This window comes from Camellia sinensis, chromosome 6 (genome assembly GCF_055761805.1).
Source record: "Camellia sinensis isolate YWXY chromosome 6, ASM5576180v1, whole genome shotgun sequence".
NCBI classification, from domain to species: Eukaryota; Viridiplantae; Streptophyta; class Magnoliopsida; order Ericales; family Theaceae; genus Camellia; species Camellia sinensis.
Genome location: NC_138966.1, coordinates 122,748,499 through 122,768,110, shown reverse-complemented (window position 1 = coordinate 122,768,110; position 19,612 = coordinate 122,748,499). Strand labels below are relative to the sequence as shown.

Genomic DNA, 19,612 nt, shown 5'->3' with positions numbered 1-19,612 from the left:
ATTTAACAGCATGAAATTAAAAGTACAGGAAGATGACATGCATCGAGAGAGATTAGGCAGTATAAAAATACCCCTACTACTGCTACTTACAGTCATACAACCAACCCCTAAGCTTCTCGATTTTTTTTTTTTTTTAAAAAGTTAAGAAGAACTTAACTAAAAAAATTAAAATACATGAATCTCCACATAATCAACCCACCAAAACACCGGAACCAAACTAAAATAACAAAACCAACACCCAAAGCAACCCGAACTAAAAACCCATCTAATCAACATCCACGCCTCTGCCAAGGCCCACCTGCTATTTTGAAAACTAAATCATTACACCTAAGCTGCTAACAACTCCCAACGCCACCCTTCTTCACTCCCGACGCCTGACAACACTATATGATGCCCATCTCACACCTACCGCGCGCTCCGCTGCTCCACACCTGCTGCACGCTGGCCGGAAAACTCCATAGCCACCCGCTCGAAGGCTGAGAAAACTCCCTTGACTGGAGAAGATCACTCCCTTGACCAACTTCCCAACCACCCCCTAAGCTGCTGCAACACCCACACACCCACTGAACCAACACACCCCTGCAGTAACACCCATGTTGAAGACTCCGAGCTACTGCAACTCCACTGCACAACACCCACAGATCTAAAGATCACAACACCCGCAAGCACACCCAACAGATCATATCCCACCAGGTTTTCTTCTTAGCTCACACCCAGTACCTACTCCAAAGCCTCTGTTGTAGTCCACTCCAAAGCCAACAGGACTTCTACCTCACAGGTCTTCTAACTCACACCGCGGATCCACACACCCACCGAACACCGACCACCCGCTGGGACACAGGTCTTCACCCCTCAAACTCTCATTCGAGGATGAGCGCTCGAGTGAAAACCAGAAAGAACTGAATCACCTACGAACCAGAGTGCACCCCTCAAGCTCCTACTCGCCAAAAGCGCTCGAATGAAATTCCTGGACTCCCCTGATAAATCAGCTATAACGGCAAAGTTGAAACACAAGAAAACATCCGATGACAACCTGGACAGCAACAAAAAACACACCTAGGTGGGAAGATGGAAGACTCAAGTTTATTGAGAGAGAAAACTAACAAGACAGCCGCTAAAACGAGCTAGGCCAGCCAGCCAGCCCAAAAAAAAGGTCGGGGAAGGAGGTTTTTCGAGAGAGAAGAGTGAGAGAGGTTTTTTAGTCAATAGCTCATATGGGATGGTATGGGACTCAAGAGGTCAATGTGAAGGTCGGCAAAGACAGCTTGTTATTCATTTATTGCAACAAATTTTCTTCTTCATTCATGTGCGTGGTGATAATGGGGCCCACTCACTCCTCTTAATGCATACCTTTAATGAACACGTTATTTGTGAGGCCCCTAAAAATTTTACTTTCTTAAAAGTCCTTTACTTTTAAATTATTTTCTTGAAGTCCCTTAGTTTCTTAATTAATTACAATTTTAATTCTATGATCAAAATATATGTGCCAACTGAAAACTCGCAAACCCTAATCTATTTCAGTAACTCAGGAATCATTTTCTAATAGTCTAATACTGATTAATTGACTCCCTAAATATGGAATTACCACTTGAAAACTTTAGGTTTTTCTCATTTTTATTGTGTTTGTCGATTGATCGTCTTTTTAGTCGAAACAAGAAATCCAAACCGAATTAGATTCTCTAATCTTAATTTAGTTTAATTCTACATTAAAATAAAATTTTCAATTCATAAATCAAACACTAAACCCTCACACTTTTATTAAATCACTTATTGACCTCAAACAAGTACTAATATATATATATATAAACTTGTACCTTAAAACTTATTTTATACACTATACTTTACAATTTCCAATATTTGTACACAAGAAAAATAAATAAATTAATTCCCTCAAATCAACGTCAAGTGGCTAGCCACCCTAGATGAACCCTTTGTTGTGTACTTTTTGGGACAAGAATGCTTGATTTTATGAAGAATTTTGACTAAATCCCTAATCATGGAGATATGTTTGTACTAGTTTTCAATCTAGTTCTATCTTGACCAAACTACGACTAAATCATGTTCCAAGTTATAATTAATCTTCTTAATCAATCTCATTCTATTCTAACCAATTACAAATTCTTCCATCCAATTTCAACCAAGGGCTTTTTAGACTTTCCACCATTATTTTTTTTTCCTATAAATAGGACCTCTTCCCTAGCATTTTTGCACATCTGACACACTCACACACTACACATTTCAATTGAGGGAGAGAAAAAGAGAAGAAAAGAGCTTTAGCGGTAGAGGAAAGGAAAAAGAGAAGAAATTGTGCAAACACTTTACTAGACAATCGAGTAAGCCACAACACAACTCTATCTTATTTTTCCTTTCAAATACATACTCTTAGAAGTTTTAAACATTCATTTCAGATGTGTTTTGGTGGCATCCTTGTGTTAAAAATGAAAGGAGTTGAGCCCCTGATTTTACCATTCTTGTATTTCCCTTAATCGGTATAAGGCTACCTTTTTCCATATCAATCTTTCAAAATTTCCAAAGGCACACCTTCATCTCAAATTTCTAAGTTTAATACATATTATTTATCATGTTTTCATCACAGTAGAAGTCGAAAATTTCTCATAGTTGATATCTTTTCTCACAAACTTTCTTATTTCAAGAATTGTGCTAGAGAAATCTGTTTTACAGCCAATTTCCAAAAATTTTAGAAAAATGTAGAAAAATCTTCTGAACCTAAATGTTAAGTCAAAATCTTCCGGAGTTAATTTTCAAGGAAAATTGGTTTCATTGAAAAAGAGTAAGCGATTTGTGAGAAAATCCAATTTTCGTAACGATCGACGAATCTGGACAAAATTAGAGTATTTCTGAAAACCAGATAAAATTATCTACGAACCATAGGAAGGCCGAATTTTGGAAAAATTTGACATAGCTTTTTTAATCTTGATCTTTAAGTGACTCTGAATCTGAAAATTTTATTTACATTGATATTTTATGCTGTTGACTTTATGAATATGCTTATTAGTATATGAAAATGTCTTGGTATGATATTGCATGTATTATGGTTATGTTCCTTATCTTCTTCATTTGACGGTGCTCATGCTTATGTGGATATTACTATTTTGTTAAGTTGTTCTAACATTAATTTAAAACTTTTAACTTAACGAAAAACTTAATTGGGTTGGTATTGGGTTTTCGATCACTTGAATAATGAAGAGATAATAATGTGTTATGTATGAATTGATGGGATGTGTTCCCTAATTAAAGGAAAGTCTTGCGCAAGCGATTGTATCGGAACCCTTGAATGGATTAGTTTTTGTAACAACCCACATTTATGGCTTAGTCATGTTCATGTGCATTCACATCATGTGGTCTTGTTAAGGTTGCATTCATGAATCTTGCCTTGTTTTGTGCTTATGTGATTTGTCTAAGTGTTGTGTGCCTGCTTTGTTCCTTCCTTGGTGTCTCAAGCCTAAGTTATGTTAAGCCTAGATCATTCCAAGCCGAGGTCATCTTCAGTCTAGAATTATCTTAGAACCACTTTGTTTGACCTCCACCTTCGCCCTGACATATTGGCCGAGATGTCATTATCTAGGCCGAGGTGTTCATCACCAAGGCCGAGATGTGTATTATCTAGGTCGAGATGTTACCTTTGCACCTAAGTGATCTTGTCCTGGAGTGGTATGACCTAGACCGAGGTGTGGCACATCTAGGCCAAGGTGTGGCACAGCTTAGTCAAGTGTTGTCCTTCCTAGCCGAGGTCATTGTCACCTTAGTTGCCGAAGCTTTGTCCTTAGCCGATGTCATCACTTGCTAGAGTGCCTTGCCAGGTAGCTTGTTAGATACGCTTTGTCTTACACATGTCTTGTCAATCTATCACATTTTTTAGGAGAACCAACCAGCCGTTGCCACGTGTCCGAGCTGAGTGTTAAATCAGCCGGTAGAGAGAGGAACTTATCATTTGTTATATCCTTGTTTTGAAGAGGAGAGAGAAGCTCTAGGAGAGGAAGATGAGTTCTTGGGAGAGAGTGGATTTCCAAGCTTGATCCCTAGAGATCGAACCGTTAGATCCGTGTTCTAAGATTAGATTCTTGATCTGCCCGTGTTGTTCTTTATGTTCATGTTATTGCATTGCATGATTGAATATGATTTGTAAGCCATGCATTGCTTTGAAGTTCAGTTTTAGAAAGAGAAAATAGTATTCATGTGTTCTTCAAGAAAAGTCATGTTTTGATCCAAAAGTTTGTATCAAGACGCATGTTTTTGTGTTTGTTTCCATATGATCTTCAAGCATGGGTACCCAGGTCCATGTTTTTGAACTTATAGCATGAAATCCCAGATTTTATAATAAAGAAGTTATGATTTTAGCATGCATGTTCTTCATGTTCTTCACGGGTGGAAACCAGATCTCCAGACCTCATTTCCCTAAGTGTAGTCGCCGAGATCACTCTTATCTAGACCTCACACTTAGGCCAAGCATCGTATCTCACCTTGGCCTACCTTGCATGATCATTTACACCTTTAGTTTGTCTTGTGCGCACCTCGGCATGCAGTCGCACGCCGAAGTCTAGGTAACCACACCTCGGTCAGGAGGTGTGAGACCTCGGCAAAGACCTAGTTGGTACCCAGCATGTCTTCCTGACATGTAAAATAGTGTTTTGACTTCCAGCATGTTTTCCCCGAGATCATTTGCATGCATGTAAGACTTGTTTTGAGAAGTACGTTTAGTAGACTTTGCCATGTGTTTGTAGGACTTGGACCTTTGCCTTGATCCCGACATCCGAAGAGCTATGTGAGTGGTATTTTTAATAAAGTTATGTTATAAAGATTTGATAAAGCCTTGTTTCATTTTGAGAAAAGCATTTGATCAAGCATGAATGATTACTCTTATTTTTATGTATCAAGTAAGCTTTGTTTTGATGACATTCTCGGAAAGTCCCTTGTGCTGGAGGACTCTAAACTTTCGCAGTACTAAAGTCCCTTGTGCTGGAGGACTCTAAACTTTCGCAGTACTAAGTATGAGAGATCTCTGCCATCAACGGTCTATGAACGAATGGCCCCACCGATGACCTTGTACGGGTGGTTTGTCTAATCGATTCCGGGTCGATTATTCCCTTGTTTTACCACTGACGGTTTACCACGTGGGTTTTGTAAGTCCGGAATGTCATCCTTTGTATTATGTAGATATTATTAACATCCAAAGTAAGTAAGTAAGTTTTGTAAGATCAAGATTGATGAACTAGATTCATCTCATGTTTTGTACAAGCTATGATATGTATGTTTTGCAAAGATCTCGGTTATCATTCATTTAAAACCTTTATTACTTGTACCATTCACTGAGTATCCAAGCTCACCCTCCCTATGTATATATGTAGGTAACAAGCAAGAAGTCGGCTACGCCGAGATGTGTGTTTTGTATGTATGTTATGTCGGCAGTGAGGATGTCGGCAACCTGGAAGATTATGTTTCTTGACTTGTAGTTCATGTGTTTTGTACATGTCGGCTTGAGAGGCCTTTGATCAATATGTAACATGTATTTTGCTTATGTTATATTCAAGATGTAAGACCATGTTAAAGATGTATGTCATTTCATTTGATCTATGCACTGCTCTTATGAACCACTTGTATTGTAAATTATTGCTTCCGCACATGTTAGCCCCTTATGTAATACTCTGATTGTGTGTGAATTTTGAAAGTTGGCCTTCGGTAATCTCGGATTACTGGCCATCACGGTACCATCCTGCTAGGGGCGGTTTGGGGTCGTGACAGTTGTATTCGGACCCTAGGTGCTTATGATGGATAAGGTTGGAGGAGGTTATGGGCAAGGCCCTTATTTTACCGTTTCTTTTGAGGTTCTCGGTTGGCGCTACACGGTATATAACCGTTGGTAGGCATCCGGGGTAAGGTCTGCAAAGTAGCAAAAGAGAGGGCATACTGAATAATCCGAATCCAATTCTTATGGTTAGGAGGATAAAATCTCTTTGGGGAATTTCTAGAATACTAACTACTAACATTGTAGCATTTGTTATCTATTTGAATGTCATGTTCCTTTCCTCTATTATTGACTTGAATATCATGCTTCACTACTTGGTTGTTATAAATACTTTGGTGTATTGAATTGAGAAAAAGGGACGGAGTGTGTGTGCATTTACTGAGCATTCAAAACTCACGGCGTTTCATGCTAGGTATTAAGGACTATTAGACTGGTCGAAGGAAAAACGGAAGTATTTGAAGACATATGGCTATCCTATGAGAGTTGGGAATTAGTTTTGCAAACACGATTATGCGATTGTAAGTGATTAATCGTTTGCTGTATTTGAAGACATGATTTTGTATTTTTATATATAATATTTGTAACATATCCTTATACTCCGTCAACTTATGTAGGTTTTGTGTTAATACCTTGTCAAGATCTATAAAAAATGTAGCTTTGTTATCTAAGGTGGTTGGACTTAGAAATGAGGCTATTTTGACTCCTCCAACCTTCTTGTGATTTTGCTTGGTTATTAGCCAAATGATTCATTAGTGGCGTTTCCCACTCTTGTAACCTTAGATAAACCCCATATTTAATTGTTAATATATTATCTGATGTTCCCAATTTTTGAGGCGTCACATTATTAGTACACACAAAAAAAATAAAAATTCTCAATACACATTTCTTTACTCTAATAATATCCCTATCTTCAATTTCAAAACCCTACGTTTTTTTTGTTTTTTTTCCATTCACTTACCATTTCTTCGCAACTGTTGCTACCACTCTTACCCTCCATCACAACCACTGCTGCCACTTTCAACTCATCGACTTTCATCATAAACCTCCATAATCAACCTTAAAAGTAGGCAATTGTAACGGAAGGCTTGTGAGAGTGTATGATTCATGACAGAAAGTGATTGCAGACGAAGGAAGAAATAGGCGATGTGAGGGGATGATGGAGGAAAGAGGTGGCTTTAGCGATGGAGGATGGTTGTGGTGTTTTAGAAATAAGATTTGAGTGAAAAAAGATAAAGGTATTATGTAATTTTTATTCTAAGGCAAATTGTATTTAAAAAAAATAAATTCATTAAATGTGTGAATTGAAAGAAATTGATGTGTGAAAATAGAATTATTCCTCTTTTATCAATAATTCATTAGCTTTATAAATAATAAAATAATAATCTGTATATTTTTTACACTAAAAAAACAATTGAGATTGCGGGAGTATTTTTTATCCTTTAACATATAAAATGATTGCAAAATAATAAATAAAATAAAATAATTTGATAGTCACAAACAAAATCGAAAATGGTCAACAATCAATTAAAATAAAAGGATAAAAGGGTGTATGTATAAAATTTAAAAGTGAATGTAAAAAACTTTGGAGGAACTTCCTACAATTTTGTTAAATTTCATTGAAGTCATTGTAATTTTCGAAATTAAAAATTAAAAATAAAAAAAAAATTTGACACAGCAATATATACAGAGAGAGACCTTGCTGATTTTAGAGCATCTCTAACGGTAGTAGACATTTTACCTATCCAAATATTTTTATAAAGTATATATTTTATTTTACCTATCAATTGTTTTATGTTTTTACTCTAACCATGCTCTTTATTTTAGCTATTTATCAAAATACTATTAATTTTATAGAATGCCACGTCAACAACAAAGATGGAGGGAAATAATCTTAATAATTGAATACATTTTACCTAGCGTTGAAGGCTAGCTACATGTAATTAGTGAATATGAGTTGAGCCAAAATACCTAATCATATGCCTAATGCATTGAAATTGAAAAAAGTAAATCATACTAAATATTTTAACTAATAAGTATTATATGACTAGTGGATTGGATATGCTGTTACTGTATAGTTTGAGCTTGGACTGGGTACGCCAGCCATTACAAAAAGTCAACACCAAACAGAAGTAGACGCCGGACATGGAGCTGCCGGAGCCGCCGGAGTGCCCGGTGTGTCTTCAACCCTACGACGGCGATTCCACAACCCCTCGCGTCCTCGCCTGCGGTCACTCCGCTTGCCAGACCTGCCTCAAACTCCTCCCCCAACCCTTCCCTCACACCATTCGCTGCCCTGCTTGTACCCAACTCGTCAAGTACCCTCATCCCCAAGGCCCCTCCGCTCTCCCCAAGAACATCGATCTCCTCCGCCTCGCCTCTCTTCTCCAATGCCCAGATCATCAAAATCCCCAAAACCCCCCAAAACCAATCGAAAAACAGTCAATTCCGATCCATTTTATACCCAATTTGTGGTCTCATGAGTTTTATCTGGCATGGAAGGACTGGGTTGTTCCCGAGGACGCTTTAGTGGTTGAATTTAGTGCTGAAGATGGTTTGTGTTCTGTGTTTTGTGGAATAATTGTGGGTTCTTCTTTGGATTCTTGGGGATTGTCTGTAAGGTGTTCGATGAAAGGGAATGAAAAGGTGAGTCTTGTTAGAGTTGGTGGTTCTTTATGTGAGAATGATTCTAAGTTTAATTACAGTTATGTTGCTAAAGTTTTGTGGGTTTTGTATGGGATGACGGATAGGGAAAGAGCTGAATTGGGTTTGATTTTGAAGGCGTCTTGTTCGAAACAGAGTCAAATTTGTAAGGTATATGGGCTGTGGTGTAATCCGGATGATCAGGGTGTGTACATAGTGTGTGAGAGGTATGCGGGGAGTTTTTTGGAGAAGTTTGGTGATTGGAGAAATGGGTTTGTTGGTGAAAATGAAAGTAATGGTTTGTTAGATACCACAAATTTTGCAATGATTGGTATGGAGATATGTGAATCAGTGAGTGCTCTACATTCAGAAGGATTGTTTAGTGGTTGTTTGGCTGTAAGGAGCTTTAATTTTGATGATTTTGGCCATGTTCATATTGACTTGAATGAAGCCTTGGTGATGAGTAGTAGAGTTTGGAAGATGATTACCAAGGCTATTCTGGGTGCAAAGAAAAGGAAAGAATTGGAAGTAAGCTTAAGAAACGATGCGTCAGAAACCCTTGAATTTGTTAGTCCAGAGCTATTGTTTGAGTTACTGCAGAAGAATGCAATTGACATAGAATGTGGGTCAAAATTTGAGGTTGGCTATGGCTCAGATGTCTGGTCCTTAGCTTGTGTATTGCTTTGGCTTCTTATTGGAGAACCATTTACTGAACTGATGGGCAATTATTTGCACTGTTTCGTACCAATACCAAGTGATGGAAAGGGTTCTGATTATGCAGGATTGTATATGAATTGGATGGAGAAAGTTAGGACTTCATTAGAAACTAAATTGGTTTCAGAGTTTGTACCATTGCAGGAGATCCTATGTGGATGTTTGGAATTTGATCCAGGGAGTCGACCAGATGTGATTGATGTGTGGAAATGCATCAGGGAATTGATTATTAAACCAAAATTCGATATCATGGTCAGTTTAGCTCGGGCGATTGAAAAGAACACTGGGCATTGCTTGTTTCTTGGAGAACTGAGTCAGTTACGAAAGGAAACTAACAAAATATTGGAAAAGCAGTTGGTAAATGACTTGCAGGAGAAAGATGATAGTAATAGAGAAGATGTTGATCAAGTTGGGGAAGTAATGGTTGACAAAGATCTTGTTGAAGGCCTCTCCGGGGGTCATGTCAAATGTATTGATCTGAAGGGCCATCTGGATTGTATTTCAGGATTAACCATTGGAGGTATGGATTTGACTTGGTGCTTTTAGACTTTATTTATGGTGCCATGAAACCATCTTAATTAAATCCCTTTTCATTTCTCTTGTAGGTGGTTTCCTTTTTAGTTCCTCCTTTGATAAAACGGTCCATGTATGGTCTCTGCAGGTACATGCCTTACAGTGAACATTTGTTGAAATTTGTCCGTTAATCCAACTAGCATCAAATTATTGCTTAATGGTTTTATATTCTTTGTGGCACACCCTTTTGTAAATAATGTACAACCATTTCAAGCTTTGTTAAAAAGTTCCCTTTTGGCACTCCACTTGTTAACAAAATCTATGCTAAAAACATGAGTGTAGCACCCAGAAAAATTTTCTTGCAAACTTCTGTTACAAAACATTTTGACAAAGTATTAAAAAAATCTAACTAAAATAAAATCCTACTAAAAAAGTAAACCCAGTTTACTCCCCATTTAATGGGGCTCTAGGAGGGGTAGATTGGGTGCAGGCTGTCCTAAGGTTCAACCCACAATCTCAAGGTTAGTAGTCCAAGTTTTAACAATTGAAACTAATATATTGGAAGTAAAAAAGTTCAATTATAAATTTGAAAAACCTTTTAAGTTTCAAATTTTGATTACTTGTAGCATGGGTCAAGTTTTGCAAATCACTATTAATTAAATCATAAATATGATAGAATGAATGACTCATTTTCATTTTGCAGTCTTGTAGTTTCCTATTTAAATATCCCTTTATACTGAGATTCATTAGTGGATCTACCCATTGCAGGATTTTACTCACTTGCATACATTTAGGGGTCATGAGCATAAAATTACTGCTATAGTTTTCACAGATGAAGAACAACCATTGTGCATAAGTGGTGATAGTGGAGGTGGCATTTACATCTGGGGTATTACTGATCCATTTGGTCAAGAACCAATAAAGAAACTGTTTGAGCAAAAAGATTGGCGCTATACTGGTATTCATGCCCTTGCCATTTCTGGAACTGGATACCTATATACTGGCAGTGGAGATAAGTCAATAAAGGCATGGTCCTTGCAGGTAATGGGCTTATACTCATTTTGTGACCACTCTGGTTACACAGTAATTTTATTGCTTTGGAATCTGAAAATTGAGGTTTCGTTTAATTTGTATTCAGGATTACTCTCTGTCATGTACTATGAATGGGCATAAGTCAGTTGTCTCTACTCTAGCAGTTTGTAACGGGGTTCTTTATAGTGGAAGTTGGGATGGAACTGTCCGGTTATGGTGTCTTAGTGATCACAGTCCTTTGACAGTACTCGGGGAAGATACACCTGGAAATGTGACCTCTGTTTTGTCTCTTGCTGCTTACGGGGATGCTCTTGTTGTGGCTCATGAGAATGGGTGTATGAAGGTTATGTATTTTTTAAACCCTACTTAACTTGGTTATATTTGGTCATATTTCTATAGGCACTGGTTGGAAGTTGGAACTGCTAGGGGAATATAATGACACAACATCAGTCACATCACTTACTATCCCTCAACTCAAGTTATTCATGATGCATAGTCACCAAAAGTAACCAATAAAGTAGCTATGATACCATGCAAGAACTATAAGTCTCAAAATGTGTGAATTGGCTTGTAAAATAACTTGGAATTTTTTTATCCTTTTGTTTGGACTAAAACTCTGACAAATTTTTTTAATGAAGGCCATCACTGGATTGACATCATACCAGTGCACTACAAAATGATAAAGAGTTACTAATTAAATTTAGTACTAAGCAATCATTTTCTTTCCTCTTTGTTCTTTCAGATTTGGAGAAATGATGTGCTTCTGAAATCCAAACAAGCTCACAATGGTGCCATTTTTTCTGTTGGAATGGAGGGGAAGTGGCTTTTTACAGGGGGTTGGGACAAGGTTGTTAATGTGCAGGTAAAATTTGTAGTATATTGCATAGATTCTATGTCAATCACCCTTCTAAGTCCTGAGCTCTTTTTTTTAATTGATTGCATTGTTGATGCTAACCTAGATAATAATTTATGCTATGAAACGTTGGAACTTCCAAGAAATTTTTTTATTGAATTTGATACTTCTCTTTCTTTTTTTTGATGAATAAATGTGATGCTCTTCTCAAAGTAATATTTATATTTTTTTTGTTCAATGTTTTCTCTAATTTAGATAATTTGGAATTTGGATCATCTGCATTTTGTTGAAGGCTCGTGAGGTTGTCTACTGATTTTCAGGAACTATTAGGGGATGAGTTTGGAATTGATGCCACGAGCCTTGGATCTATTGCCTGCGATTCTGTTATAACGTCTCTCTTGTACTGGCAAGGAAAGCTTTTTGTTGGACGAGCTGATAGAGTAATTAAGGTATACCAGATCTTTTCACTTTGATTTTGATTTTTAGTTTTGTTTTCCTGGGAGATTTCTCTAAGCTTTCCTTGACAAATATTGATACAAATGCTATGATTTTAGTGACTAAAAGATTGAAAAAAACAATAACTTTGTGTCCCTGTGAAACACCGCATCCTTTAAAGCAGGCATTAATTTTGTCTAAAATATTCATGCGGGGCATAGCGAAATCAAAATTCATCAAAAGTTTGATATGGATGTTCTAGATAGTACAAGACCAAATCAGTGAGGCTTCACTTTTGTCTCTGTATACCTGTCATTTAGCTTCAGGTTTGGTAGCCGAAGTCTTGCAATATATTTGCTTAACAGGCTCTCTTACAAGTTAGTTTCATGTTATCTTGTGAAATTCTCTAATTTGGGTGTCTAGTCTAAAGGATATGAATTTATTTAATTTAATTGAGCATCTAGCCGTTGATAGAGCAAAATGATGAAAAATGGTTCATGTAGTCGACCCTACTTTAGTGGGACACAAGACTTTTAGTTTGCTAAGTCTAAACGATCTTCTTGCTAAAGAACAGTAGTAGTAGGATTGTTAATGGAGGGTCGGTATTACTTTCCTGAATAACTGGTGCCTTGTTGGATGGCAACAATTTCATGGACACCAATTTTTCTTAAAAAGTTCTATTTCATGATCTTGTCCCCTAAATTGTTTCCAAAAATTTGCTCCACTTTATTCCTTAGAATTTGTTTTGATTGTCCAGCATATATTTTTTTTTTTGGTTGCATCGGAAAGAAATTGTCCTTCATATTCAAAATGGCTAATTTATTTGCTAGGGGGATGCAAAATAAGTTGTTTGTACAATGGAATTTTCAGTCTAGTATGCATGAGTTGGTGGTAGACAAACCAACATACAAGCTTAACAATTGGATAAATGCTGATTCAGTGTTTCTGTTTGAGCTCACCAGGTATACTTCTATGGATTGTAATGGAAGTCTCACTTGAAGGATCATGTGGACGAATACAACATATGAAGATGCATGCTGGTGGCCACGGGCACGATGAGCAGGACAAGTGAACACAACTATTGTTTTGGTAATGTGGATAATTTGTATAGATTAAAAGTTGTTTATTTGCATACCATATTAAGTCACTATTCAAGAAAAGAAATATAGTAAGATAAATGATATGTGTAGAGTATAGCTTGCAAAGAAACTGGATCACACGGTATTTGGTTTGTCTGAAAGATGATAGGTAATTTGTATACGAGATTTTTGATTGAAAATATATGTTGTCCTTTTCTTCTCTTTTCTTATCGTTAGCTCATGAGTTTGATTGTTCTTCCTTTACTGTAAGTTGCCTTAATGAGCACCCGTTATATTCATCATGTTGTTTGGGAGATTAGTTTTTCTTTCCTTTTTTTTCCCTAGGAGAAGTATGTATAGAAATGCTTTTTGACTACTTTGTTTAGCTGCATTCATTGTGTGCTACATTGAGAACTCTTGCCAACTTTCTTGACTTTCATGGCCATTCGATCTATATATAGTGATTTTAAACACGATTTTCCCTGAATTGAGAACTCATGTGTTTGTTCCATTTACTCGTATGATTGTGAAAGTTCAAGATTTAACTTAGAATGATTGCAACAGAAGTCTGCAAGTCAACAGACTCAAATCATACAATAATCAAACATGTCGATGCTATGGAAACAGGGGAGATAGAAAACAAACCCTAGTATCACAAATTCTAAGAGTTTCCATTCTGCATGTCAATGTTTCTTACAGGACCCTTGAACCACTTCCTAGCATCCAAAACCCACCAAAGCATTATAAGCATCAAAGCAACACCAAGAGCTATTGGTGCATAGTTGAAGGTGCTCCATGTAATAGGATAGAGAGTTGGCAACAAGAATGCTGAACATGTATAGCATATCCACAAGAATGCTACCAAACAAACAGGCCTTCTTGCTCTTCCCAAGTAGAACGGGCCGGGCTTGAAATTCTCCTCTGCCATCACCATCCTTGCGAAAATTGGGACAGCGTAGCTACCGACCCATCCTATTGTGGCTATGGAGATGATAGCATTGAAGATCACGTTGATTTTTAAGATGGGAAGGCCGAGGATGGCGGAGATGACCGCACAGAGCCACACTGCATTTGTTGGAACCTTATGCTTGGGGTGAATTCTTCGCCATATTGGGGAAAATGGGATTCCATTATCCCTGGATAATGCATAAACCTGAAAGGAAAAGAGAGACAGTTTGTTGCTTGTAACCAAACATAGTACAAGAGAGTGGAATAGGAAGAAACTATAGGTACATATTGTGTCCCAAATAATTGATAAACTAAATTTTTTGAGAAAGGAAATCACCAAGTAGGAGAGTGATTGAAAAAGGCGCTAACTGGCTCTTGAACTTGTCTATTGCTATGTTTGGATTATAGATTTAAGTAAAGATTTAAAAAGAGGAAGGAAGGTGTGTAAAATGTAACTATATTTTATTCACATTTTATTCACTTTTTTCATTTATCTTTCTAAATTACTATCCAAATTCATGATTCAAACACAGTATATATGTTGGTTCTTGGACCTCTCTATTGCTGTATTTGGATTATAGATTTGGGTAATAATTTAGAAAGGGAAAGGAAAAGAAAAAATATTGGTAAAATGTAAATATATTTTATTCATATTTTACTTCTTTTTTTTTTTTTTTTTTCAAATTCTTATTCAAATTCATGATCCAAACCCAGCTTAGCTTACCGAAAGTATGTGTGTCTATGTAAAGTGAGAGTAGGGAAATTCTTGCATGCTATTGGAGAGAGAGACAGCGAGAGAGAGAGAGAGAGAGAGGGAGAGAGACTTACAACCCTAGCAGCACTGGTGGTGACAGAAAGGCCACAAAAGAAGTAGGAACCCCAGATGATGCAGAGGAAAACAACAGCTCCTGTGGAATTGTGATACCTCCCATGGAATGCATCATAGAAAATCTGTGCCGGTACAAGTGCCCCTGCGGTCTCGTTGTTCACATCATACAAGTAGTTTGGGTCCTACCATCGAACAAATTAATCACATGCTTGTGACACATCCCTGTTTGGTTCTAGTTTCATTTTTTTTTTGTTTTATGTTTTTATTGACTGAAAAATACAAAAAAATTGTTGCGCAAACCATTGTTAAAACAACCAATTTTGTAGGAAACATTAAAAGTTGTGTTCAAAAGTAAAATACACTTATGACCCTTAAAGTATGGGTTTTGTGTTACATAGATTCTCTAAATTTTACTTTGGTCAATTTACCATCAAAGTTTTCAATTTATATTAAATTTGTCCAATTTTAGATGTCAGTTTAAAACATTAATGGAAAAACAATAAAATGTGTTATTTTGATTTTTGAAGTGTCAATTTTGTCAATAACATTGCAATTGATCTGATTTACAGATAAAATTAAAAACTTTCAAGATCAAAGTGACACGATCGAAGTGTATAATTTAGGAGCCACTGATGTATTTTATTCTCATTTTGTTAATAATTTAAACAAGCCGTTTGAAATTAGATTAATTTGACTCAAATTACAAAAAATTTAGAGACAAAACTGAAATTTATAGGATCAAAGCGACACAGAATGCTTTCTTTAAGTATATTTTATTCTTTTTAAAAATTACTTTTTCATAAAAATGAAAATGATATAAAATGATGTGTATTTTCAAAATTTTCATTGCTTTGTTTTTAAGACACAAAAAACTAAAACAAAGAAAACAAAATCAAATCAAACAGGCCAGATGGGGATTACCTTGATGCTGAAAGTAAGAGACAAGTAATATGCCCAACCAAACACACTGATGATGCCAATGCTAGAGAGAATAGCAAGAGGTCCAGTTCTATCAGCTCCTTTGGTTTCTTCAGTCAAATGAGCAGCAGTGTCATACCCATATAGACAGTAATTGCTTAAGAGTACAGACATAATCACTGCATAAGGAATGCTTGAAATGCCAGTGTCTTGAGGTGCCATTTCAAAATGTGTGAACACATAGGAAGCTGGTTGTATTGGATGTGCCACAAATGGAAGTGTTATTATCACAACCAAACCACCAATGATCTGCCAACATGTTAACTTGTCTCAGATGATTAACTGACAAAGCCATATATAATCATATTGTCAATACTGATATGTATATCGTGATATTGTTAATTAAAATCATACTAGGCATGATCATAAGAGTCCCTATCTATTGTGGAGTCAGACAGCGAGGTAGAACTGTACTGTGGAGATCCGCAGACACTCCATCAAGACAAACTTGAGCCATAGCCTAATCCTAGCCTTACTAAAGGTGTAGTGTGGCAAAGAGCCGGTAGCCCACAATTAATGGACAAGAGTCTTGCCCTCGAGCTTCACTCCCCAAAACTACCCATGTCCTTTTCATCATCAAATCACATGTGATAGCAGTAGAGCTCAGCAATACCATAGGCCTCGTTTGGGAAGTGGCTATTTTAGAGGCTTTTTGGCTTTTTGGCTATTTTAGTAGGCTATTTTAGTTTGTGTTTGGGAAGATGAGATGGATTTTTATTTGAGTTATTGTATTGAAAAATGTGTTGAAATGATGTTTGAAGTTAAAATGACAAATTTGTCCTTAAGATTACAATTTTTTAAATTGATATAAAAGGGCAAAATCGTAATTTACTAGTTGATGTAACAATTTGTCAATTGACAGTGTAGGCTGTGCCTACACTGCCGGCAGCTGCAGCCTATTTTTTTTTTTTTTTTTTTTGAAAAATTTTGTACAGTGGGACTTTTTGGCTTATTTGTAATTTGAAGTTATAATGGCCTCAACCCTTTCTTCCCAAACAGCGCCTATGTAAAAAAAAAAAAAAACAACATATATTTAGTATATGAAGCATTGATGTGAGTACCTGCCACCAAATGGAGAGAATGTGGAGGTAGGCAACAACACTCAAAGCAAAGGAGTTGAGGACAGCCCAGATGAAGATTAACAACAAATACATTCCCAAAAACACACTCTTTGGTGCAAAGTATCCTCCTCCCTTGTTTGTTCCTGTCCCCAATAGTATTATCATCTGCAATGCCTGTGCTCCTGAATATGCCTATTTATATATAAAAACCAAACATGTATATAAAATGTTCTCATTAAGCAAACTGTTCTGCTTGGAACACAAAAGTCAAATATAGAATGGAACACATAATACATATGAATGGTTAAAATTTGTTAGTGGACCTGTTTTTTAAAAATCTTATCAATCTATACATTTTGATTCTGTGAAGGAGGATGAAGCACCCACCTGAGCACCCATTCCAGCAACGAGGCCGATGGTCTCGAGCCAAGCACAGCACCATGATGCAAATGGTCCCCATCTTGGTCCAGCCAAATAAGCTGTCCAAAAGTAGAGCGAACCTGTTGTCTGCATTCATCATGTTTCAATTTCCAAAATCACATTCATTTGGTAATCAGGAAGTATAGAAATACACAAATAAAATACATAATTAGACATAAAAAACACATAGATGAGTAATGATATACAAGGACCACAAAAAATTCATACAAAATGATATGATAGATATATGTCTTTAAAATTAGAAGGTCCATTAAAGTGACTTATAATTTTCAAAATGCCACTGTCACGTCATTCTTGTGGAATTTTTTGTCTAGAATTTTTGTTCGCAAATCATTTATCATATTTTAATTTTGTAACATTTTTTTTTTTAAGGTTCAAAAACATTCTAGCTCCAGTTAATCAATTTAGACAGTGTGAGTAATGGGATCATTTAAACTTACATTTGGTAATTCAGAGATTAAATTGACAAAATTTAAAAAATTAAAGAATAAAATACAACAAAGCTCATATTTTAAACCATTAGTTTAATTAGTCCTTTTTAATGAGAACCCATCTTAATGAAATATTCTGGGGATGATTTCATTTCAGTGCACTTTTAAAAAAATATTTAAAAAGGTAAAATTATGAACTTTTTTATGATTTTGTAATTAACTTTTGCGAAAACATCTGACTTGTAAAATCCCCTAAACAATTTTCAGTCGTGCAAAAACCAGGTTCATAACAAAAACAAAAACACTTCAAAACAAATTGTCTCTTCCTTTTCAAACATTCCATCTTTTTTCATTTTGAAAACATGTAAAAGAGAAACAGAATATGTAAATGACAGCAATCTACATGATACCAAATGTCCCTCAAAGAACTTTTAAAATTGAGGCTGCCAGAGATTAGTAGAGCATCATAAGGAAATTGATGTACAAAAAAATTATTATAAAGAATTTATCACAAGAATAACATGACAATAATATTTTTAAAGATAAAAGCTGTTTTTGATTCAATTTTGATTTTAAAATGAGAAGATATAAAGCTGTCATATCATTTTAGATAAAGTTTCTGCATAAATTTTCTATTTGTATTACAATAGGTCAGGATTGATGGGACTTAAGGCTTGACTTGGTTTGGTTTATTACAATAGGTCAGGGAACACAAAAGCCAAACACAAAATCGGAAATAAATGGGTTGATAAGATTTTTGATAAGTAGCTCCACAAATAAATCTTGTAAAATCTTGTTTATTCATGATTTTTTTTTTTTTTGTGTTTGATTTTATGATTAGTTTATGTGTTCCTAACATAGTTAATAGGAAGAGAAAAGCAACATACAGGGAAGGAAGAGCATAATTCAGCCATGACAACTCCAACAAACCAGGTGAAGAATGTGACCACAATCCATCCCCATATTAAGGTTGCTGGACCTGCATATAGCAGACTTTGTCCATACAGTGGTGTTCCAACAAAAAGTGCCATGCTTGAGAATGTAATTGCAAGTGTTTTGAAAAATGTCTGCAACAAACCAACCAAACAAAGATTTCATTATCAAACATTTCTAGCTTGGATTACTAAAAAACCCAGATAAAAAATAGTTTTAAGATATTGTAAAATTTGCTACAGGTTTCCAAAGTAGATCTAAGAAGAAGAACAAAGTCAACACAAACATGGACACAGACAAAGACATAAAATTAAGTGAAAAAATAGAGTTGACCATCTCTCTTCTGAATTCTTGCTTGTATCCGAGCTCATTGAGACGCTTCTCTCCAGAATCCATTTCCAGAGCTTGCCAATTGACAATTGATTGTTCTTCTTCTCTTGAACCCAACACTATGAACTAAATAACTGATTAATATGCCAAGGAGAGGGAGATGAGAATTGTGATATTGTATATCATCATTCCAAGATCTGTGGATGATTATGATGTGATGAGCACAGGTGGGTTTGAATATTAGTCGGTCACAGTTCTGCTTTTTAACGTGAAATGTTTTTGTTTATTTTTCGTTGTTTGGATGAACAAAAAGCAAATATTTTTGCATCATTTTTTCAAAAATGACGTATTTTTAAACTTTTCGTAAGTCAATTTTTATAAAGTTGACTCTCACTCGCTACTTTTTCAATGCATTTAGTATTTTCAAATAAATAACTTAACTTACTAAAAAGTTATAAATGACACTTCATTGAATCAAAATTTTCTTTTAGACAATAAAATGTTTTTGTTTCAAGTGTCAATCAAATGCAAAAAACAAAAACAAAAACAATTTTTTTTTTTTGTAAAATTAATTTACAAGAAAAATGTTTTTATATAAAATATTTTATGTCAAAACAAACAGCCTAAGGTA

At 35.8% G+C, this 19,612-nt stretch overlaps 2 protein-coding genes across 3 annotated transcripts; one reads left to right on the top strand and one right to left on the bottom strand.

Annotated features, from left to right (window-relative positions):
- Positions 1 to 7,794: 7,794 nt before the first annotated feature.
- LOC114288437 (zinc ion binding protein) lies at positions 7,795 to 13,252 on the top strand. 2 transcript variants are annotated; one of them, XM_028231939.2, is made up of 7 exons: positions 7,795 to 9,638; positions 9,724 to 9,779; positions 10,400 to 10,672; positions 10,770 to 11,006; positions 11,406 to 11,525; positions 11,837 to 11,965; positions 12,914 to 13,252. In XM_028231939.2, exons 1-7 carry the CDS (start codon positions 7,907 to 7,909, stop codon positions 12,932 to 12,934), a joined length of 2,568 nt encoding a protein of 855 aa, XP_028087740.2. In that variant the 5' UTR covers positions 7,795 to 7,906; the 3' UTR covers positions 12,935 to 13,252. The 2 variants fall into 2 exon arrangements, 1 of the variants encoding a protein (XP_028087740.2); XR_014332967.1 differs by having other exon boundaries at positions 7,800 to 9,638; positions 11,772 to 11,965.
- Positions 13,253 to 13,554: 302 nt separating this feature from the next.
- On the bottom strand, positions 13,555 to 19,309 carry LOC114288436 (amino-acid permease BAT1 homolog). Its single transcript, XM_028231937.2, has 7 exons — positions 18,985 to 19,309; positions 18,606 to 18,785; positions 17,234 to 17,353; positions 16,847 to 17,038; positions 15,729 to 16,034; positions 14,807 to 14,989; positions 13,555 to 14,183 (listed from the first exon to the last, which is right to left on the bottom strand). The coding sequence occupies exons 1-7, from the start codon at positions 19,045 to 19,047 to the stop codon at positions 13,692 to 13,694; spliced, it is 1,536 nt and encodes a 511-aa protein (XP_028087738.1). The 5' UTR covers positions 19,048 to 19,309; the 3' UTR covers positions 13,555 to 13,691.
- Between the last annotated feature and the right edge of the window lie 303 nt (positions 19,310 to 19,612).